Source organism: Balaenoptera borealis (assembly GCF_965194805.1).
Source record: "Balaenoptera borealis genome assembly, chromosome: X".
Taxonomy (NCBI): Eukaryota; Metazoa; Chordata; class Mammalia; order Artiodactyla; family Balaenopteridae; genus Balaenoptera; species Balaenoptera borealis.
In genome coordinates this window covers 28,285,811-28,310,506 of record NC_138881.1, presented here as the reverse complement: position 1 = coordinate 28,310,506, position 24,696 = coordinate 28,285,811, and the positions used below count along the sequence as shown (strand labels likewise).

The 24,696-nt window shown below is 37.0% G+C and overlaps 1 protein-coding gene across 8 annotated transcripts in view; it reads left to right on the top strand.

The window, feature by feature from the left end:
* The window catches only part of DMD (dystrophin), a 2,485,149-nt gene that overhangs the window by 1,808,486 nt on the left and 651,967 nt on the right, over positions 1–24,696 (top strand). For all 8 annotated transcript variants that reach the window (XM_082378022.1, XM_082378021.1, XM_082378025.1 and 5 more), the window contains one exon: positions 13,071–13,188. In XM_082378022.1, coding sequence (XP_082234148.1) covers positions 13,071–13,188 — 118 coding nt within the window. The remainder of the gene's footprint in view (positions 1–13,070; positions 13,189–24,696) is intronic.

Sequence of the window (24,696 nt, the reverse complement as noted above, 5' to 3'; positions counted from 1 at the left end):
TGATTGATATAAATGTAATTATCCTTATTTTACAGACAAATAAACTGAGCCTGATTCTCTCCCTATATATGCAACATGAACAGCTGTGCCAATTATTTTGATAATTCAAATCTTAGTATCTACCATTTGAAGACGGGAAAAATCATTTGGGTGCTTGAATTATACCAGTTGACTCTGTACATGAATTTAATCACCTCTAGATGATTGCTCATCTCTCCAGTTCACTTGCCACGTACAGGTAGTATCACAGAGCAGCGACATCTCTTGCTTTGCCTCAGTTTATTGGTGGCTGCAGTTGGCAACAAGAACTAAGGTTCTCGTCTCAGTACTTGAATAAGTGGCATCTCTAAAATGTTTTGAAGACATGAAGAGGCTGAATAATTTTTAGCACAACCTTTTGTTTGCTTTGACTTTTTATTTTTGAGGGGATTAGTACAGTACTTGTTAAAGAACAGTCAGGCTCCTTCCCTAGAGACAAGAGTCTTGTCTGAAGACTCATTTCCCAAAGAAAGTGTCATATGTCTAATGCAGCAGTAGACTAAAGGATACTGAAAGGTTCACAAAATGTGACATCATAATATTATATTGATAATTCCTCTTACCCCTGATAATAATCTTTGAAGTTATATTTCTGGAGAAATCCCAGTTCTCATATTCTGAGAGTCTCTGTTTATTCTTTGGAGCAAGAATTTAAGATTTTAACAACATATTCTGAATGTTTACTTGTTTCTAAACTGAAACTACAGTCCCTCTCTACCCCCATCCTATTTAATGTAATATTACAAATGAGATACAAAATCTGTTTAATAATTCTCTGGGATAGTTCTTTACAAGAGTGGGGTTGAATTTATTTTACTTATATGCAATGGAGTTATTTTCTCCTGGAATAAAAGGATGCCTGAAGCTAAATTGGAAATGTTTTGCATGTTTTCATGACAGGAAACTTAGTCAAAGAGGAGATAGATGAGATTTTTCTTAGATTGCTGCGACTGAGTTTTTCAGTCTTCTCTTCAAAAGGACTTTGGATGCAATGGTACAAGATTAATATTTCTAAAATGCCACTTTTATTTTGGCATTCCTCTGTTCTAAGACCTCCAGAGATTCCCCATTGCCTTCAACATAATGTCCTTACTCATTCACCTGGCATTCAGAGCCCCAGCCTCCCTTCCCAACTTGATCACACTCATCATAATTCTCTACTCACTACAGAGTTGCCCTCCCCACTTTTGCCCAATCACCCTAGCGTATTCAGACCTCCATAAATTGGTCTGAACTCAGTCCTTGTCCTGGAATCCCCCGCTCTCTCATCACTAGGTCGTTATCTATCGATCCTGTTCATCCTCCAAGTTATAGGCCAGGTTCCTGGTCCTCTGTGGCATTTCCCCTGAACGTGCTCATCTTAAAATCCCATTCTTCAGAATCTCGTTAGCATAGAGTCTGCAGTCTATGGACTATTGCATTTTTCATTTACATATTATCTTCCATTATTGGCTAACTGCATGTGTGAGCACGCATGCGTAGGCCTGAAGGTCGTCTCCCTAATTGCATCGCAAGTTCATTGAATTCACTGGGGATGCTCTTTTATGCCATCCTCTATCACCCACAAGATACATGCCCTACTGTGGTGTATTGTGCATAGAATACTGTCAATAAATATTTCCTGCCCATTTGATTGACTGGTGCTCAATTATCTGTCAGCTCTAGCCTCCTTTATCTGGGGTTTATACAGACTTTGGACAACATCTTTCAGACGCAAAATCAGGAGGTTCTGAACAAGGCAAAATATTAGAAATAATGCCCTCAGATAGTTACATTTCACTCTTCATGTTATGTAACTTATCCTCCATTTTATTGATTTGGTTCACTTATAATTCAATTTGCTGTATAGGGTACTCTGATTAGATAAAAGAAAATTTATCTTGACCAGTTGAAGTTAAAATGATTCAAAAATGGTGTTTTTCAAGCTAGAACAAGAAATGAATAATGAAAAGTTTGAGCAGGAATAATTCCAAAATATGTATATTGTAAAATGGTTTCGGTTTTCCGTTTCTTCTAAAATATATGTAGGGGTAAAAGAGAAATTATATCACTTATTTTATTGGGTCAAAATATCAGAAGGCCACAAATGTGATACATGTGACAAAAACTTGTCTTAAAACTGCCCCAATTATCCTCTGTCAATATGCTAAATTTACAGAACAATAGGGTTTCAAGACATGTGAACAATGGAGAATAACTAATAGATCTAATGGTGAATAGCTAAAAATGTCAGCACCCTTTCTATCAGCTTAGAACTGTATTTGCAAATCATTATCAACAAATTGTAGCCTGAAATTCTTCTTTCTTCTTGACTTTCAGATTATATTTCAAGATCCCCAATTTAGACCACATTTACTTACTGGCTTGTATAACTGAAAGGAGTTTTCATTTTTTGCGTGTTAAGGGTTTTATGAAATGACAAGTAAATCAATCCTTTAAGTTTTCTGTGACAGAATAACTTGGAAATGATCATCATAATCTCTTTTTCAACAAAAGGAAGGAATTTATTTTAAAAAATAACATACTAATAGCAGATTAGTTTGTATTAGACCATTATAAGAAAGGCCTCAAATTTGGGAGGCTGAGGCACATTTCTTAGGTATCTATCACTTTTTTTGTTTTTAAAGTTGGCCAAATGATCAGTAATATTTATAATACTGATAAACACTGCCCGAAACAAGGATGTGTGTTCTAGTAATTCCCACACCCTTCCAGCGTGGAATTTATCTTGTAATTTTCTTTCTTGTATCACTGTTTCCCCTTATTGTGTCCAGTCAGTTGGTCAATCAACACTTTTATTTATGGTTTTCTGTTGACTGTATTCCCAGGAGAGGACTAAGAACCGAGGAAGGTATTCCAGCCAGAAAGAATAAGGTGTCCAAAGGATTACAAAAATCTTGGCTCCCATAGCTTCAGTTTTTCTAGTCTTCATTGTTTCCCATTTCCTCGTGATAAAATCCAAACTGATTTTTAAAAAGCCAACCATAAACTGCTTCCACTATACCTATCTAAGCTTATCTCCCATTATTTCCAATGAATCCTAGACACCAGCCAGCGCAGCTGAGGCTTTGTTTCATTTCCATGCCTTTGCTCCTGCTTCCCATTCCCTAATAATGCCCCCCACTCCATGACCTAGCCCAATCTCCCAAGGTTCAAGTGCAGTGCCATCTCTGCTATCAAGCCTTTCATGAGAATTCTCATATATGGTTACTTCCCTCACGGATTCCTTTTAGTGGTTGTTTTTATCTTTACCATTCACTTTGGTACTTCGGCTTCACAGTTTCTCAGATCCACTTTCTAACTTCCTGTTCTACCCTGGGAGGACGAATAACATGGGCGGCAGCAGTGGGCTTGCTGACCCATTGGTTGCGTCCTCCTAATGGGAGGCACCAGCGGAGCAGAGGGTGACAGGAGAGTGAGTCAGGGGACGACTAGGTTCCTTTACTGACAGCCACAGCTGCTATGGAGGTCCTCTCCCTGCAGCTACTTCTCAGCTTCTATTAAAGGCACCCTCTAGTTAGCCTTTCAGGCCTTGAGGAGGAAAGGCTTCCCATCCCAATTTTTTTTTTTAATTTTTATTGGACTATAGTTGATTTACAAAGTGTGTTAGTTTCAGGTGTACAGCAAAGTGAATCAGTTATACATATCCATATATCCACTCTTTTTTAAGATTCTTTTCCCATATAGGCCATTACAGAGTATTGAGTAGGGTTCCCTGTGCTATATAGTAGGTCCTTATTAGTTATCTATTTTATATAGAGTAGTGTATATGAGCCATTTGCTTATTGCAGGAACCCTGACTGATTCAGTAGTTAATCAGTTAATCAGCTGAATAGATAATTTCCCCTTGCATGATCCCATTTCAATGCTCTTGTCCCATTTAATCACACCTGTATAATAATTATATCATACTATGTGATAGCTATACTATATTATACTATAGCATAGGTACTTTGTAACTATATCCTAATATCATAGCTTTTAAGTGTGTGAACCCTGGGGCCAAATTGCTTGTATTCGAAGTTCTACCACTTATTAACCTGTGATCCTGGACAATTGCTTCCTTTACTTTCATTTTCCTTATCTGTAAACTAGGGATAATAAAAGAAGCAAATAGTACCTACCTCTTAGAGTATGATGAAGATGAAATTAATTAATTTTTTCTTTAGAACTTTGTTCTTATTATGCAACAAGAAATGTTCCAAGCATTTTATAAATATTAACCCGAGTAATTCTCATAACAAACTTAAGAGGTAGATACTCTTATTATTTTCATTTTAGTGGTAGAAGTAAAGAAGAGAGTAGTTAAGTAACTTGCTGAAAATAAGAAACCAAGTAGATGGCAGCCAGGATTCAAACCCAGGCAGCCTTACTCCAGAATCCATTCCCATAACCACTAACCTGTGATAGATTCTTCTGGTGCATAGTAAGTGCTCAATAGCAAGTATTGTTGTTGTTGTTAATATTATTTCCCACTGTATTAGTTCTTTATGAGTCTTTAGTTTTTGCTAGATTATGAGTTCCTTGAGAAAAGAGGCCAAGTTTTATCTTTCTATGTGTATTAGCCGAGTGCTTGGCATTTGCAGGTTAGTAACTGTGGGATTAGCTGTTTCCCAGGTATTTCCCAAGGCCACCCTAGCCTTAGGTAAAACTAATACTTAGCTAAAACGGGAAATGGAATTTGAGATCCCAGTGGCCATTATTGTTGCCGGAACCACAGGTTCCCCTTTTGGTCCCAAATTATTTTCTCAGATGATTCACCACTTTTGGGATAGGTCAAGTCCCCTGCTTCACTTCTCCTACAATCACAGTGACTTTGCTTCCCCAATAACCATTGGTAGTAAAAGGGTCCCATCTCAGAGGACAGCCAAGTGTCCTGTTCTGTTTTTCTTGACCAAAAGGTATTTTTTTTCCCAAATATGTATCTTTTAGCTTCATGATTGCTCCTTACAGAAATTTAGAACAAGTTCTCAGGAACTAAGCAAGAGGCATTTGATTGACATAATTTGCATTTAAGTGTGTTATTCGCCATCACTTCAGGCAAGATACACAACTATTATTCTCTGCTCACTTCAGGGTTAAGGTCAGGGTTGGCTACATAATTTGTGAGCCCCAATGACAAATGAAAATGCAGGGCCCCTTGTTAAAAAATAATAAAGAATTTCAAGATAGCAACAGCAGCGTAAACCAAGTAAGGGGCCCTTCTATTTGCAGAGCCCAGTGCAGCCACTTTTAAGTTGCAAGCCCGTGAAGCTGGCCCTGCTTGAGGTCTCTGCCTACCCAGGGCAATTCTGACTCAGAAAGCCTTTACTTTTTTTTTGTCTTAGCTTTGCTATCTTCCGTAGTCAGAAAACTTGCCCCAAAGTTCCTTTTGTCATGTCTTTCAGGATTCCTGGTGTCTTGCTTTGATATCCCAGTGTTCTTGAGCTACAGGCATAGAACGGAACCATCCCCATCACCATGGAACACATATAAATAGTCTTGTTTTCCTTCAGTTAACATCTGGGCTCATTGAAAATAATGGTCATGCCCTTTAAAAAAAAAAAGTAGCAGTGGTTTTTAATACAGCTAATTAAAAAATACTAATTCACTTGAATCTTAAGAGTTATATTAATAATGTCCAGAAATTGTGAACTATACATCCAGGTGGTAATATCATGGAGTCGCCATATTATGTGGATCTGAAGAGCTGATGAGAGGTTTAGGGATTAGAAGGGCAAAAGTGGGTGTGTTAGTTGGGGCCTGAGTTTAAACGTCCCAAGACAGGATTAAACAGGAAATTATTTTATTAGAGAAAATATCAATGTGAAAGGAAATAGACAGGAAGCCAGGGAAGGTGGGACAGCCATTAGACCAAAATGCAAGTCTGACACGAAATGAAGGAAAAAGGGAGAGAAAATTGGGTAGAAGTACCCCAGTGTACAGTCTGAGGAAGGTTCAGCAAAGCTGTCGGGGAGACATGGAGCTGCAGTCAGCCAGAGGAGCCCCAGCTCTCCCAAGAAAGACTCTGCTTTAGTATCTTCATCACATTCAGTCATTGGTGGGGAGCAGTCTGTGGGAGGCTTGGCTTCTTCTCTCCAATGTAGTGATGGATTCCCAAATGCAGCAGCTAAAGTCCTCAGTCATTTAGATCTCAGTCATAAAAGGCTTGCACTTTCTCGAGGCCACCACAGTGGGTATTAGCAGCAATGGCACTTAAAGACGTGAAAGCGTAAAACTACTAGAAGAAAACAGGAAGAAAGCTTCTTGACATTAGCCTAGGCAATTATTTTTTGGATATGACACCAAAATCACAGGCAACAAAAGCAAAAATAGACTAGTGGGATTGCATCAAACTAAAAATGCTTATGCACAACAAAGGAAAAAATCAACAGAATGAGAAGGCAACCTATGGAATTAGAGAAAGTATTTGCAAACCATGTATCTGATAAGGGTTTAAGATCCAAAATGTATAAGGAACTCATACAACTCAAGAGTAAAATAATAATAATAATCAGATTTAAAATTGGGCAGAGGACCTGAATAAACATTTTTCCAAAGAAGACATCCAAATGGCCAACGGGTCTATGAGAAGGTGCTCAACATCACTCATCATCAGGGAAATGCAAATCAAAATCACGGTGAAAATTACCTCACACCTGTTAGAATGGCTGTGATCAAAAAGACAAGAGATTACAACTGTTGGTGAGGGTATGGAGAAAAGGGAACCCTCATACACTGTTGGTAACGAGGTTCCTCAGAAGATTAAAAATAGAAATACCATGTGATCCAGCAGTCTCACTTCTGGGTTTATATCTAAAGGAAATGGAGTCAGGATCCCAAAGAGATATCTGCACTCCCATGTTCACTGCAGCATTATTCACAATACCCAAGATATGTAAACAACTTAAATGTCCATCAGTAGATGAATGGATAAAGAAATTGTGGTATAGGTATATATACATTAGATATTATTAAGCCTTAAGAAGGGGGAAATCCTGCCATTTTTGATAACATGGATGAACTTGGAAGACATTATACTAAGTGGAATAAGCCAGACACAGAAAGACAAATACTGTAAAATCTTACTTATATGTGGAATCTAAAAACAGTTGAACTCTGAGAAACAGAGTAGAATGATGGTTGTCAAGAGCTGCGGGATAAGGGAAATGGGATGATGTTGGTCATAGGCTACAAACTTCCAGTTATAAGATGAATAAGTTCTAGACGTCTAACGTAAAGCGTGGTAACTATAGTTACTAATAGTGTACACTTGAAATTTGCTAAGAGCATAGATCTTAAGTGTCCTCATCACACACACACACACACACACACACACACACACACACACAAGGTAACTATGTGAGATGATGGATATGTTAACTAGTTTGATTGTGGTGATCATTTCACAATGTATACATATATCAAAACAAGTTGTATACTTTTATATACAATTTCTATTTGTCAAATCTACCCAAATAAAGCTGAAAAAAAACTTTAAAAAATGGAGCTTAGGCACACAAGAAAATTGTGTAATTTAGATAAAGAAGATCTGAGAACCAGCTCCACTTCTTTCAGAAGACTCTCCTTGACACCCTAAATTTGGTTAGATATCTCTGCTGTATGCTTTGATAACTCCCTGTGCTACCCCTATTGTAATACTCACCTCAGTTTATTATAATTGATTATTTACTGCCTCTCCTCACTACTAGTTCATTTTTCACTTGAGAATAATAATTTTTCCTCCTTCACTGCTATATCTCCTATGACTAGCTCAATGACTGACATAACATAAATATATAAAAGTATTTGCTGGAACCCAAATTGGGGTACATTCTACAAAATACCTGGCTTGTATTCTTCAAAATAATCAGTGATATGAAGTTCAAAGAAAGGCAAAGAACTATTTCATATTAAAGGTGACTAAAGAGATAGGACAACTAAATGCAATGCATGAGGCTGGACCAGTAAATGAAAGGCAATTAAAGGAGTAATTTTTATACTATGAATAAAGAATGTAGATTAGATTATAGTACTAAAGCCATGTTAAATTTCCTGAACTAGAAATTGAGCTGAGGTTGTGTAAGAGAATGCATTTGTTTTCAAAAAATAAACACTGAAGTATCTAGGAGTAAAGGGCATACTATCTGCAGATTATTCTCAAATGGTTCAGAAGAGAATATATATAATATTACATACACAGATATTATGTGTATATGTAATGATAGAATGATAAATGATAAAATGTGGCAAAATATTAACAATTAGTGAATCTGGGTGAAGGGCATGTGTGAGTTCTTTGACCATTCTTACAAATTTTCTGTAACTTCTAGATTATATAAAAGTAAAATGCTTTTTTAAAAAGTATTTCTTGAGTGAATGAAGGACAAAAGGATAACCACAGTTAGAAGGTGCTTGTGAAGAAGTTGCCAACCGAGATGCTGGTAGAACATTCAGAGAAGTAGAAAAGTTATGCCCAGCAGGAAAATATCCAGGCCAGTTTAAATGTAAATGAGAAGTGAGGAAGTGGAGGACAAAAAAGACAACTTTGGGTGTAGCCAATCTATTTGGAGAGGCAGCCGAATGCAAGAATAGAAGCCAGAATTAAGGCCCTCCGGGAGGCAGTTGAAAGCTAGACAGATGATTAGCATCAGCATGGGCAAATCTCTTTCAGTTACTAGAAAGGCTACAATTTAGGACCTACCTGACTTAAATGCTTATTTTCTTCCATACATAAAGTAGTTCTGTAAACTCTCTCACCTTGTCAATCTTTAATGTTAATTTTTTAAATTGTAAATAAAAGACTATAAGGTCTCCATTTTTACATTACATGTAAGTTGAATTCATGCTTATTTCCTGAAAATGGCAACAAGTGAAAATCACCATGGTCCTTTGTTCTAAAGTTAACTATGTGAAGATTGTTGATTTTTGTAGAAAAATACTAAAAATGTAACAAGTTTCTGGTTAAGGTCTAAGACATATAAATACTAAATATTCAACTACACATATAGAGTTTTCTATTTGAGTATTATTTAGGTAGTATTTCATTTTAACAAATAGCATTACGAAGTGTAATTCTTTCTAAGAGCCTAAAATGACCTACTTCTAGTACGCATGGCTCCATTGGTTAACTCCCTTTTTCATAGAATTGCTATTTATAACCATTTCTGTCAACCCTGGGGAGACTTGGTAGGATTAACGACTTTTGATTCACTTTGTATTTGAAGATTTTTTTTTTCTCCATCTTTGCTCAGCTAGTGGAATCCATGATGAATTCTCATCTCCAAGGGGTAAGCTGTTTTTAGTAAAGCCCGGTAGCTGGCTTATGACTCCTTAGAAATAGCACTGATTCCTTTCTTCCCTTGTGTTTGTTTCTTCCAGAATGATAGATCCCTGTAGACGTGCTGAATTATCATGCTTAGGTACTGTTAAGCATGTAATAGTTCTAGTTTTGTTCACTTAAGTTATAAGTATGTGAGCTCATATCAGAAAAATAAGCATAATTAGCATTCTACTTGTTTAGTATGACAAATATAGACCACTAAACCTAGAATAAAGAAATTGAACAATAGAAGACAACTGGAGGTCATATGAGGATGAAGATTAGAGTAGAAACAGTGTTTCTGAGAGAGTAGCATCTGGTATGAGCACCAGATTGGGGGCAGAGAACAGAATTTTGTAGATGGATATTTTGGAAGTGGGTAGTTTGAGTAATGATTAGATGTAAGGTGTTCTCTCATCTGTGGGTGGCTCAATGGAATAGAGATGAAGGTCGTTGTATTTGAGAAGTTATGGGATTATAAAATTAAAGAAATTGTAATAGCAAATAGAGTACACTCAAAAGAAAACCAAATGAAAAGAAAAAATAATTGTTCCTCTCATTGCGTGCATGTGTCCTGTTTTTTAACAAGAAGGTATTTCAGTCACTGTTTGCATAAAGCTTAACAAAAAATATTAAATGAAGCCATATTCAGATCCTTCCCTTTATTTCTGGAAGGAAAATTGAAGAAGAAAATTCCCATTCTGGTCTACTGAGAAACCACTATTTAATTAGCATATTAGCATCTCATAAATTCCATATATATACATACACACATAATTATTATTATTGTACATTTTCTTTTTTGAAGTGGACGTTTGTATGTGTTGACCAAAAAGTGGGATAAAGTTACAGTTTTGTTTTGAAATCTTTTAGAAAGTCATAGTTTTATTGCAGTTGTGAATCTCCTTAGATTTTTAAGGAGGCTGCTTCCAAGGATGTCATTAATAATCTTCTCAGGTGCTTATAAAGCATGTGTCTGTCAGCAGAATTAGAGAATTACCCAACTAGAGAACAGGTTTCACAGTACCCTGAGACCTATTTTGTTCATTGGAGAGGAAAATGGCTGGTTTTAAGTCTAAATTGACATGCTTGCTAATTTCAGCAGTAAAAGCTGTTCATTGTGGTCAGGTTTAATTTAGAGCCTGGTAAGGTTCAGATTAAAGTTGATCAAGTTACTTCTACAACAGACTTCTTAAACGAACTTTATAATCCTAAAAGAATGGGAAAAGTATAGCCATCATTGGGTTATGTATCCAGAATTTAGAAGCAAAGAATGGCCTGGTTGTTTGAGGGTGGATTAATATTAAATCAAAGAAAAAATGATGATAAAGATAATCTTTGCTATATAAAAATTTCCAAGTATCAGAAAACACAAAATTTTATTTAAATTGCATAAAACATACCTAATGTATTCATTCACTGCTATATCCATAACACCTAAAACAGTGCCTACACTTGATATTTATAAAATGAAAAAGGTGAGTGAGTAAATGAATGAAATTGTGTACTTTGCTAGCTATGTGTATATAGAGGGGAAGATTTGACTTTATGGTTTCTGGGTAAGTCTGTTTTTTAAAAATGTATTATTGAATGTATTAAACATTTAAAAGTCAGGAATTCCAAAGTACCTTCTGAGCTTGCTGTGTCACAGGTGACCAGAGTGTAACATTCTAATCCTGGAAAACATCTTATTTCGTAAAATCTGTCTGCTACTATATGGTTCCTACTTTAGAATTTATTCAGTACTCTCCAGCTGACTTATGCCACTTACGTCAATAGCTGTCTTTGGCAATTTGTTCCATATTTCAAACACACTTTTGTGTAAAGAAACCATAAAAGTTAGAAACCTGAAAATTGGATTTTTCTTCTGAGCAATCACAGCTTACAAATGTGGAAAATTTGTTAAAAGTTAACCCCTCCAATTTTTCAATAGAGAGGGGAAAACGCTCAAAATAGATGTGTGATGTTTGGATAAGTTCTTCCCATTATCTTAACACGACTAAAAGCAATTGAGCTCAAATCACGAGGCCTATCTCCCTACCTCTTCACAAAAAAAATACTACAGAATGATCAAAATTTGGCCTTTCTAAATACAAAAGTGTTTAGAAAATCAGCACCAGTCAAAGGGCATAGTAGATAACTGATTTTCATAAACATTAGCATCTACCACATTTCACCTCTTCACTTTCATTGGCCTCATGTGGTAGTAGAAAGAGCATAAGATTTAAAACCATAAAGACTTCTGGCTTAGTTATTAGTGTGGTTATTAGGAGACTAAAAATGAGAAAACATGTGTAAAACATCTGCCACATACTGGTTTTAAACTAATAACAACCAATAAAATGTATTCAGTTTTAGTACAAGAACAAGGAAGATACCTTACTTTTCCTGAAACTTCTTTGTAAATATCACTGGGATTTGTGCCCTTAGTGTAGAGAGAGTAGATGACAGAGTCAGTAGATGGACACTTGAGGGAAGGAGGACGTTGCTACCCATAATTAAATATATACTGTATGGTCAGACCACTCAAGATGGCTGTTCTCTTGCTCTCAGTACATCCCCTGCCCGACCAGTGCCTGTTTCGCCTGTATCTTACCCACATGACTGACCTTCCTGCCTACTTGCCCCAGGCCCCAGCTGGTGATTGTTTTCATCAAAGGGGCGGTGAGGGGCGTGCCCATCTACTGGTTTCCCTGGTAACTAATGAGCCCACCTGATGTCATTTCCCCTATAACTGGCCATCTCCCCCCCACTCCCCCACCGGGAATGAAGACTGCCGCCATGTCCTGCCTGCCGTCCGCTACACACGCTGGGGTGTTGCCTCCAAGACCTTCCTTCAGACAGGTCAGCTCCCCCATCCATTAAACCATTGATGTCTCTGTTGCTGACTCCGGGCTCCTTCTTCAGTCTTGAAGCTGGGCAAACACAGACCTTGTAGGCCTGCCGGGTGCAGCCCAACATATATATATTTGTTGACTTCATTGTCTTTGGTACTTTTATTATAGCAGTGTTAAAGTCAGTTGTAATACAGAATACAAATATTAACTTCTAGCCTGATGCTTTCCAAACTTGCCTGATCATAAAAATGAAGCAGAGAATTTGTTAAAAATGCAGATTTCCAGCCCTCCTCCTGCCATCTAATTCATTCACTCTGAAGTGAGGCAAAGGAATCACGTGATTCTTACTAGAGTCGATTTTGGGGAAAGACTAATTTAGCTCATCTACATCACCTCATTTTATAGGTGAGGAGTTTCAGGTACAAAGAAGTTAAGTAAGTTATATCTCTTAAATCACTTCTCTGCTTTTTCTGTTTCTAAAATATACACCTTAATTTTGACACTGCAGAGAATGAGATTACAGGTATAAATAGCTATCTTTCTCTTAAATACATTGTCATAATTCAAAATTACATTTTTTTACTCATGGCACTCATATGTTGGTTTAAGTAAACCCAGGTACTCTGAAATGACTCTGTCTAATCTCTTAAATAGTAAAGCAAATCCATAATCAAGATTTTCACTTGAAATATTTTTGGTATCTAAAAATGAAACACATTTCTTGTTAAATTGTTCTCTGTAAAGCCTTACACATTAGAGATTTATATCTAGTAACATCTTTTTTTATTTCTAAATGTGCTTTGGTTGGTTTGAAAATTACACTTTACTTTGTATTCCATAAAAGGAATGCACAGTGCTGGAGAACCTCAATATTGTTATATCTGTTCCTTCAGGCAACACTGCAGGATTTGGAACAGAGGCGCCCCCAGTTGGAAGAACTCATTACTGCTGCCCAGAATTTGAAAAACAAGACCAGCAATCAAGAGGCTAGGACGATCATTACTGATCGAAGTAAGTCTTTTCGTTAACGGGCGCGTGAAACTTAAGGAAACAAGTACGAAAAGTTTCTATAATGACTTAAGTTCATAAACCTCCATCACGTTTGTAAAAATAGTCTAAACAGTTGTATATTAAAACTATTGTAACTAAGATTTTTGGTCCATAATGTTATCTTTCAATAACTGAATGTAATTCTGTGGAATAGAGAAAATATAATTTTCATCAGTCCAGACTTATGTAGTTGCAAAGCATGGCGGGGGGCTGCTGTGGTGAGCATGGCTGTGGCAGAACATTTGCTCCTCACTTGTCATTTATCTGGGCTGGCATCCGTGGAGATGCCATTCTCTTCCCTCATATCCTTGTTTGTTGGTTCAAGCAGGCAGTTGCTTCCTGGACCATCTTTGTTTCCTGTCTGCAGTGGCACTTTCCGATCTAGACGTCTCTCTGCTGCTTGGATGCCCTCATTGTGTAATATCAGAGATCGTTGTACCATTCCTCATGCCATACTGGGGTGGGTGGGAACTTTGAGAGGCTGTTTAAGGCCCATCTGCCTAGACATTGCACCTACTCTTCTTTATACGGCATGATTCAGAGTGACTGTGCCTGAGGTCAGGAAGAGGGATAGAGGGAAGGGTATGGGAAACTGCTTTCCATCCTGTTTTCCTCAGAGGCTCTTCTCAGAAATAAGGCCCAGGTCACCTCTGCTATCAGATTCTCTTGGATCTCCCTGGGTTTCCTCCCTTCCTTCCACCTCCTTTCCCTCCAGGGATACATATCAACATTAAATTTTCTTACTTCCCCTGCAATGCCTGCTCGTTTCCCCTCCCACGTCCAGAGGAATCTTTTCTAGTGCAAGAGTAGGGAAAACCTTCGTTTAATCATCTTTTTTTTCCTTCCAAAGCTTTTGTCTTATACCAGGCCTAGGCTTTTGAAACTTAAAAACCAAGAGTCTATGTCTTCATAATATACATTCTGTTGTGTCAGCACTTCCCTAAGGAAGTAGAAGCAGAATGTCTGGCTGCCAGTATGTTGGGGGAGGGGAAAGAGTAACCAGAATCGAAGGTTAATATTTGGAAAATATTATTAGTCATACTTAACATTTATTAGGTAAATAGTGATAATAGCTCTTATTTTTTTGAGTACCTCCCAGGTATCAGGCAGTACGTGTGTGTGTGCGTGTGTGTGTAAAACCTTTACAAAATCCTGTCAGCTAAATTTCATAATCCCCATTTTATAGATGAGGAAACAGTTTCTGAGAATGGTTAACTTGTTCAAGCTTACAAAATAAGCAAAGAACAGAGCTTAGAATTTGCAAATGTCTCTTTCTGGCTTAGAAGTGTGCGTTCCTTTAAGAATGTTTACCACGTCCCACCTTGTTTTGATGTTTTTGTTAATGACCTGAATCACTAGGACTAGGACTAAAGACGGTTTCAGTCTGCAATTATGGACGTTTGATTCACTTCCTGGAGACATTTCCCCTTTCAGTTGTAGTGAATATTAGTTAAAATGGACTCTTCTTGATTTTGAAATTTTAACTATTGTTGATTAAACAATGTATTTGGATATATGCTAATGTATTAGTTAGGTGGCAGTAGCCACTGTAACAGGTAAGCTCTCAAATCTTGCTAGTCTACCACAGTGTAAGTTCACTTTTTATTCTGGTGTATTCCAAAGTAAGCAGCACTTAATGAAGTCATTCAGGAGCCCAAGCCCCTTCCAACATTTGTGTCCAGAACATCAAAGTGTTATGCATTTAATGGGCAGGTGAGGAACGAGTATTGACCATTGGAATTTATTATGAGCCAGGCCTGGAAGTCGTGCACGTTACTTTGTTCATAATCTGTTGGCTGGAACTTGTCACATGGCCACATCTAACTGCAAGGGAATCTGGAAAATAATGTCCAATGTTGAGCCCAGGAAGAAGAGAAATTAATTTGGCAAGAAACTAGTCAGTCTCTTCCACAGCTAATTTGGACAAGAATGCACTTAAGTTCTATAGTTCTGTGTAATGTATAGAATGCCATTTCTAAAACCAGCAATACAAGAGCAAAATTGCCTTGTAATGACCAACATAGATAGCTGTCCAACTGATATAGTGGAGTGTTCCTCCCTCAGACTGGAACCATGAGGCTTCCCCAACCAGGTTGATACACACAGGCCTAAAAGTGTGAGTGATTTATGAGACTGAATTCCCACTACACAGTTAAGTGCTCTGTTTCTTGCCTGAGAAATATGGAAATTGGGCTAAGATGTTTATACAAATCCAAACATACTATATAGAAAGTCATTTGTTATTTTACCAATGAAAAAACCTTCTTTTTTCCCCCAAGAGGAAAATAACACTCATTTGTTTTACAGTATCCATTCAGCTTTGTCTAAACATTTTCCATTATCCCTTGCAATCTCTTTTAAATATTGTATTGACTTTTTTTCATGATGTAGATTAAAATTGAGTGACTGGAGGGCAGGTTTGTATATCTCTGCTAATATCCAGTGATTTGAATAGTTCTGCTTTTCTAAGCTTTTGTCTTTTAGGAATGAATGCCTTTATGAATATTTGCAGCATAGTGGAAAGATTCCAACCCAAATGGTCCAAAAAAGCATTTTCTTAAAATCAAGTGTCTGTTGAGACATGTCATGTTTCTTATTTAGAGCCTAAGCCAGAATCTTAGTTCTAAATATGCCTGGAGCCTCTAATGCTGGTACCAGGATAATTCTGACAAGATATGTTTATCTAAACAATGTCATTTGCAGCCCTGCTATACTTCAGTTTATCTCTCCATTTGAAATCAATAAAATGGGATGGAGATTCAGTACTCGTAAAGTTTCAATTGTGTTCAAAATAGAATTTTTCTTAGTATAGATTTGGTTTTCAGGGAACGCGTAGAAATAAGATACTTGCTCATAAAATTGTATTTTCTTATTTGAAGATTTCAGTATTCCTTTTTTATTGCCCTGAAACTTCTAGAAATACTTAAAAAGGAATCAGCTAAATAAAGAAAAATATTCAGTAAGTATATAGTACTATATTGAAACATGGTTCCCTCCTTGGTAAATCCCAGTTCATAACTTTGAACAGTTGGGGAAATCTGTACATAGTTATTATATTCTGTCAAGAGAAAAGGCCAGTAAAAAGCAATTCTTCTCTACTAGTAGCTGGGGCTGCAAAATACCAACCATGTATCACTGTATAAAACTGTTTCCATGGTATCTGTTGTTTTCAGGTGATTATATTGATGGAAATCATGTTGTAATAATCTAGGTGAAAGAATAAATTTCATTCTAAGAGCATTCAGGTAAAAAATTCTCCTCACTGCTTCTGATGGTCAAACTGCTCATTTTCCTTCAGTTGCTGAATGTGTCAACCATTCCTGGTCATTTTCTTCTGTAAAAGGGCTAGGTCAGGAGATCAAAAACTGATAAGAAGGATTTAAAATTGCTTCCTTGGAGGTTTCTGAATTATGCAAAACTCGTGTTCATGTCCGTTACTACTGCAAATCTTAGTACCATAATACCTCTCATAGCAGTAAGGAGGATATGGAAAAAAAGAACTGCTCTCTTATTGTTCTGTTTATTCCTCAAATAATATTGGTGAACGTGGCGCATCTGACATTTGTATCTGAGAACCTTGCTTCTGTAGCTTCTCCCTCCATAATCCCCACCATTACCATTTTAAAGATCTGTGGCAATAGCACATACAGGTTTTAAGGGCAAGCTGCCTGGGCTGGCCACTTAGTACCTTTGTGACCCTGAACAAACAACTAATCTCAGTAAACTATCTGATTTCGGTTTCCTGCTCTATAAAATAAGATTACTTCTGTCCACCTCAAGGTTGGGAGAATTAAATGAGTTATTACATGAAGAGCACTTAGCTCCTGGCCATAGTAAGAGTTCAGTGAATGTTATCTCTTGTTGTTTTAATTATAATCTAATTGGGTTGTTTGAATGCTTAGTGGGAGAGCATTTAAAGCATTTAGTAAGCTCTTAAGTAACTATCTGATTTTTCCACTACCCACCACACGCCCCCCAAAAAAATGGAGAGAGAGTTTTAGAAGATCAAAAGGAGAAAGTTGCTTTGGAAAAGATGGAATAAGATATATAAATAGAATTAAACAAATATTTGGAAAAGCCTTCATGTGAGTGATACTACAAAAAGCAAGGCAATTGATGTAAGCTATTTCCTTTTCAGTATTTACTGTAACCTTAGGAGGTGGGCATTATTATAGAGACAGAAAACTGAAGCTCAGAGACCTTAAATAACATGCCTGGGGTCCTAGTAAAATGTCATGCGAGGGACTAGGATTTAAACTGATGTCTATATAATTCTAAAGCCTGAGGCACATCAAATAGTAAGGGCTTGTTAGTCAAAAAATAGAAAGATTTATTTGAGAACTTAAAATATTAGGAGTAACCTCAGTTTACTATAATATGAATATAATGTTTTACTGCTCCCATTTATATTGTTGTCTTCTATGCATTTGCATGTCTAATTATAGGATTGTCTCTTACATGTGTTGGAAATGTGCAAGATAGTGGACCTCAGTAATCTACTAGCTGTTCAACCTTGACCAAGTAGATTCACTTCTCTAAGCCATGGTTCCGTCATCTGTCATGTGGGGATAATAATAATACTTAAGCTGGTAGGGTGATTATAAAGATAAAATTACATGATGTTTCTAAAGTGAAGACCTGGCACATATTAGATGCTCATTAAATGGTAGATACTATCAAGATGAGATGAATCTGGTACAGAGGAACTGGAGCTGGGAGAATATGAAGGGGAAATAATATATGGCCTTTTATTATCTAACGCAAGGGTGGAACTTCTAAAACAAAATACCAAGTGTTAAGAGAGAGTTGTTTCTTTTAAAATTATTTTTTCAGCAAAGACTTTTTCAAACTAGTCCAAAATTCTTTGAGAAATTTGGTGACATCATATAAATTTTAAGAGAATGAATTTGTATCGTATTGCTTAAAGAGCTGGTGTACAGGGCTGTAGAGAAGAGAATGCTCTACTGTATGAGAATGAAAATACTCTCACAGGATTTCTGAATTAACTGACAGTTTTTTAGCAGCTTTGTCAACCCATCATTCATTGCTGCAACCAAATGTAAGAAATACTTCATGGTGAAATAAAAAGACTGTTATTCTCCACATTTTTATGAAATCTCTATTGCTAATGAAATGCCAGCCAGTATCTTCCTCTCAGGTATTGTCTAGTAGAGAGTTGCTTATTTTAGAAGAAGTGGAGTCAACCATATAAATTTCCTTCTTTTGACATCTAGCACCTGCTGTCAACCTGTTATAACTACAACAGCTCTCAAAGTTTACATCCACCAGGATGCCGCTGGCAACCCAAGAGTTCAGTTCAGTAAATATTTGAATGCTTACTCTGTGCAAGTTAACATCAGAGGTGATGGAGAGGATACAGGGAGGAATGATTCAGCCTTTGTCTTAAAAGAGCTAACAATCAAATGTGGGTATTTGGACAAGTATATCCGGGCAAGGCAGTCTACGGTAAGTACTTCTGTAGAGAAGTATTACAAAATGCGGAGAGAGCGCGTAAGGGAAAGGGAGATTGGATCTGAATGAGGGGGTCCTGGAATGCTCCCAGGAGGTTAAATTTTGTCTAAAAATCCTAAATTTGATTAGTATTTTGAAAAGCAGAAAGAGGTTGGAGAGGGAAGGATATTTCAGGAAAGGATGACAGGAGAATACATAATTAGACTTAGGTTAGCAATGGTGCGACGGATGAATTTGTAGGAGTGTGTGTGTGTGTGTGTGAGTGTGACCACATATGTTGTGGAGGATAAGACAGTAAATGAAGTCAGTGAGAGCATTAGGAGCCACAAGAGCCCGAACTAGAGCAGTGGCAGTGGAGTGAAAAGAAAGAACTGAATTAAGATATGCGGTGGAGCTAGCATTAACAGTATTTGGACATTGATTGGATGTGTGGAATTGAAGATCTAAGAGAGTGCTTACCTCTTAAGATTTTGAGATTCAGTTCTTTGGAAGATGGTAATATCATAACCAGAGACAAACTCAGGAAAAGGAGTTGAGTATGGGTGATAAAATAATGTGTTTAAGATACAGCTGATGTCCAGAATGAGAAATGGTTGAAAACACAAGAGGAGATTTCAGGGGTGAAGTTACTTCTACACAGATTTGGAAGTTACCTGGAGTGGTTAAGCTTGCATAGAGATGGCGTGTCAGGTGAAAAAAAGCAGACCTAAGGAAGAGCCTGGAACTTGTCTTACATTTAAGGAATATGTTGATAAGAAGAGTTAGCACCACCCCTCCCAGTGGCAACTTGCAATATAGGTGCATTTAGACAAACACACACTGAAGAGTGAGTTTATAGGTTTTGCACTGTATTTTGTTTTCTGTATCTTCTGCAATCCAACCAGTCTAATAGTGTAAGTTTTGGTGCAGTGGACCTCAATGTTATACCAAGGGTTAAACGAATTATCACTTCCTCAATCCTACTGCAAAAATAAGAGCTTTACTACATTCTGTCTATTATTATTATTAATCTTTTCTTCCAGTGTTGTTATTTGCTAGGAATAGTAAGTATATTAGTCAGCATTCTCCAGAGAACTAGCATGCGCTCTCTCTCTCTCTCTCTATATATATATATGTATAATATATATGCATACATATTTATTTATATATTTGTTTATGTTTATTTAATGCACACACACTCATAAAGAGCAAAAGAGAGAGAGATTTTAAGGAATTGGCTCATGCCACTGTGGGAACTGGGAAGTATGAAGTCTTCAGGGCACACCAGCAGGATGGATACTTAGAGAAGAGTTGATAGTACAGTTTTGAGTCCGAAAGCCATCTGGAGGCAGAATTTTTTCCTTTTCTGGGGATCTCAGTCATTTCTTTTAAGGACTTCAACTGATTGGATGAGGCCCTCCCACATTATGGAGGCTAATCCGCTTTACTCAAAGTCTACAGATTTAAATGTTAATCACATCTAAAAAATACCTTTACAGAAACCTCTAGGATGATGCTTAAATAACTGGGCATCGTTGTCTAGCCAAGTTAACATATAAAATTAACCATCACAGTGAGGTTCATAGTGCCATGTGTTTCTTCACATATAAATTTCATGATTCCTTTAATTTTCATTAGTGTCCATTCAATAGGGTACCTGGAAATATATATTACAAAATAGAAAAAAAATAGAAATGATCTTTAACATCTTGATAAATTTCAGAGCTCCATTAGAGTAATTATAACTCATACATTAAATTTTTTTTACCTATAAAAAACAGGTGTATGTGTTTTTTCTTTATAGAATTTTTCTTATGTTGTGTTAAACTAATACTAAATATCTATGATGAAATAATTCTACTTTAATGTATCTCATTTTTAATTTTATAAGAGATTAATATCAAAATATATTTGAAAAGGATTTAAAATCCAAATTAGCTGCCATGACTATATATAATTATTAATCTTTCATGTGAGTATGTAATCGGAAAAATAAATAAATTTTATTTAAAGTGATATAGCTACAATTATGAACATAAATAGTGTTTTCTACTAATTGCTTTTTTTAAAAATTTATTTATTTTATTTATTTATTTTTGGCTGCATTGGGTCTTCGTTGCTGTGCGCGGGCTTTCTCTAGTTGCAGAGAGCAGGGGCTACTCTTCGTTGCAGTGCGCGGGCTTCTCATTGTGGTGGCTTCTCTTGTTGTGGAGCACGGGCTCTAGAGCGCAGGCTCAGTAGTTGTGGCACACGGGCTCAGTAGTTGTGGCGCATGGGCTTAGTTGCTCCGCAGCACGCGGGATCCTCCTGGACCAGGGCTCGAACCTGTGTCCCCTGCATTGGCAGGCGGATTCTTAACCACTGTGCCACCAGGGAAGCCCAAATTGCTTATTTTTTTCATTATGTTTCTTTCTAAGGGGAAAGATTTGGATTAGCAAATATTCTATTCACTCTATTCAGTTTAAAAAACTGAATACGATGAACATAACTATTAAGTAAACCAATTAAATAAAATGATTTTTTTCTTTATGATATAATAGAATAAAGATGGTGATGAATAAATATAAAGAATCTCACACTCAGACAAAGTGAGCTGATAAGACAAATACAAAACAGAAAGAGATGTGCTCACAGGGGGAATTCCAGATTTTCATAGACTAGCATTTTCATCTTATGGCATACTGGGGCATTGCAACTAAAGACCTGAAGTTCTCTTATATTTTGGTACCTCTGGGCATAGGGAGGGCTGTTACTCCCTGGTGTACCATGCACTTTAGATGAAGCTAAGCCAAGGGTTAGATATGTGCTATGGACTGCTCCTAAAAGATTCCCTCAGCTCTCCTCAGGTGTTGGAAGAGCGTAGGGGTTATTTGAGATCTACCATTTCTTTCTTTAACAAATGCCCTCATTAATCATTTGAAGCAGCGTAACAAATTGTTTGCCACTAGTCTTTATTCTGCTGTACCTGCCTTAAGGGAAGCATTCATGAAGTAAGGAGGATTAATGGATTGTGAACTTTCTGCATGCAAAGGACAGAGCTGGGCTCATTCTACTTTAGCCAAGAAAAGGAGTTTGTGGTTACCTACTGCTGCAAAACAACCCCAAAACTTAATGCCTTAAAACAGCAACCATCATTTATTATCTCTCACAGGTTGTCTAGGTTAGGAAATCACAAGTGACTTGGTTGAGTGGTTTTGTCTTGGGGATTTCTCATGAGGTTGCAGACAGTAGTCACCTGGGGCTGCAGTCATGTGAAAGCTTGACTGGGGCTGGAGGATTCACTCCCAAGGTGACTCACTCATGTTGTTTGTGAGGTGGTGCTGTCTAGCTGGTTCTTCTCTACATGAGCTTCTTCATGGGACTGCTTGAGTGTTCCTGCAACTTTGTGGCTGGCTTCAAGAATAAGTAAAGCATGAGTACAAGGCAGAAGCTATAATGCTGTTTGTGACCTAGCCTCAGAATTCATACTATAACCCACCAAGACTTTTCTATAGCTGCTGGACATGTTGATAATTATCTCAGATCCACTCAGCCTAGCTCCACATGGAGAATATGGGTTTTGGAAAGAAAGCTCTTGAGTTTTGGAGGCCTACCAGAAAGACCTAGGCAGCTAGCAGTTGGTTGTGGGATGATGATGATGATTACTTTTATGTTTGTGAGACAAACACGTAAGAATGTCTTTCCTTAGATTCATTCTAAGAGTAATGTGGTGCTAAAAGCAATGAATCTAAGATGGGAAGATGTGGTTTAAGTCCTGGCTCTGCTGTTTAATGACAACAGGACCCTTGGCAAATTATTTAGTCTCTCTGACCCTTTGTTTTTTCATCTGTAAAATTGGGCCCTGATGCCTTCTGTACCAGATTGCTATTAGGATTAAGTGGAGTGACATCAGGAAAAGCCCTTTTCAAATGGCAAATCACTACAAAAATAACAGTGTCTTGGTCATCTTGGGCTGCTGTGACAAAATACTATAGACTGTGTAGATTAAATAATATACATTTACTTCTCACAGTTCTGGAGGCTGGGAAGTCCAAGATCAAAGTGCCAGCAGATTCGGTTCCTGGTGAGAGCCCCTTCCTAGCTTTCAGAGGGCCAATTCTCAGAGAGCAGAAAGCTCTGCTCTCTCCATCTTCTAATAAGAACATTAATCCCGTCATGAGGACCGACCCTCATGACCTCATCTAAACTTAATTACTTCCCAAAGGCCCCATCTCCAAATACCATCACATTGGGCATTAAGGCTTCATTCAGCATGTGAAAATTGGGGGGGCACAAACATTAAGTCCATAACATTCAGCTGTCTTCATCTTTGACAGTTCTGTTAGGTCTGCTAGGTATCAACAATGACAAAGCCCTGCTATAAGTGTAAGAGTTTTTTACATTTAGAAAATGGGTACATGAAGATTGAAAATTGTTCTTCTGTCTATACACAGAATATTTAGTACTTGCTCAAGAAACTTTCCTTCACTGAGAGTGCTGATTCTCTTAAATTCCAGTCAAGGGCCTTGGGAAAAAATAGGTTCTACATCAAGATTTTCTAAATGAAATGCTTTATGATATTTTATTCAGTATTAAGATAAAGCAAAAATATTTATGCAGGACATTCTATTTTTATGGTTTCCAGCTACTGCATAGTCTTTTTTTATTCAAACAGAAAGTCACAAAAATTATAATCATCCTCATCAGTTCACTCAGTCCCATGTAATTATTTTTTTCATCTTGATCTTTTGTTAGCACTTTTATGAATTCATCAGTTTTCCATTAGAGTTCTGAAAATGCTTATTCATTCAGTTCAGCAGTATAGTCAGTTACCAGAAACCTGTGCTTGTCAGAGTCTTTTCCATGAATTCCTTGAAGATAAAACCCTTTTATAGGAACATTTTTGCAGAAGCATCAGAGTACACCCAGAACTGTCTGTAAATGACAAAAGACTTAAAAATGACCACGATTAAAGATTTGATGAAAGTTCATAATAATGCAATTGACAAGGAAATTTAGTTATTTCTGAGATATACATTTTAAAATAATAACTAGAATTATGACTTATAACATTATACCAGAACATATAAGATTTTTAGGAATTTCATGTAATGTCTGAAACATTTATATTAACATATTTCCATACAAATAACCCAAAGAAAGTTTAGTATTAGTTTTTTTTTAATTTTTTAATTTAATTTTATTTATTTTTTTATATAGCAGGTTCTTATTAGTCATCAATTTTATACACATCAGTGTATACATGTCAATCCCAATCGCCCAATTCATCACACCACCATCACCATCCCCATCCCCCGGCGGCTTTCCCCCCTTGGTGTCCATACGTTTGTTCTCTACATCTGTGTCTTAACTTCTGCCCTGCAAACCGGTTCATCTGTACCATTTTTCTAGGTTCCACATACATGCGTTAATATGCGATATTTGTTTTTCTCATTCTGACTTACTTCACTCTGTATGATAGTCTCTAGATCCATCCACATCTCAACAAATGACCCAATTTTGTTCCTTTTTATGGTTGAGTGATATTCCATTGTATATATGTACCACATCTTCTTTATCCATTCGTCTGTCAATGGGCATTTAGGTTACTTCCATGACCTGGCTATTGTAAATAGTGCTGCAATGAACACTGGGGTGCATACGTCTTTTTGAATTATGGTTTTCTCTGGGTATATGCCCAGGAGTGGGATTGCTGGATCATATGGTAATTCTATTTTTAGTTTTTTAAGGAACCTGCATACTGTTCTCCATAGTGGCTGTATCAATTTACATTCCCACCAACAGTGCGAGAGGGTTCCCTTTTCTCCACACCCTCTCCAGCATTTGTTGTTTGTAGATTTTCTGATGATGCCCGTTCGAACTGGTGTGAGGTGATACCTCATTGTAGTTTTGATTTGCATTTCTCTAATAATTAGTGATGTTGAGCAGCTTTTCATGTGCTTCTTGGCCATCTGTATGTCTTCTTTGGAGAAATGTCTATTTAGGTCTTCTGCCCATTTTTGGACTGGGTTGTTTGTT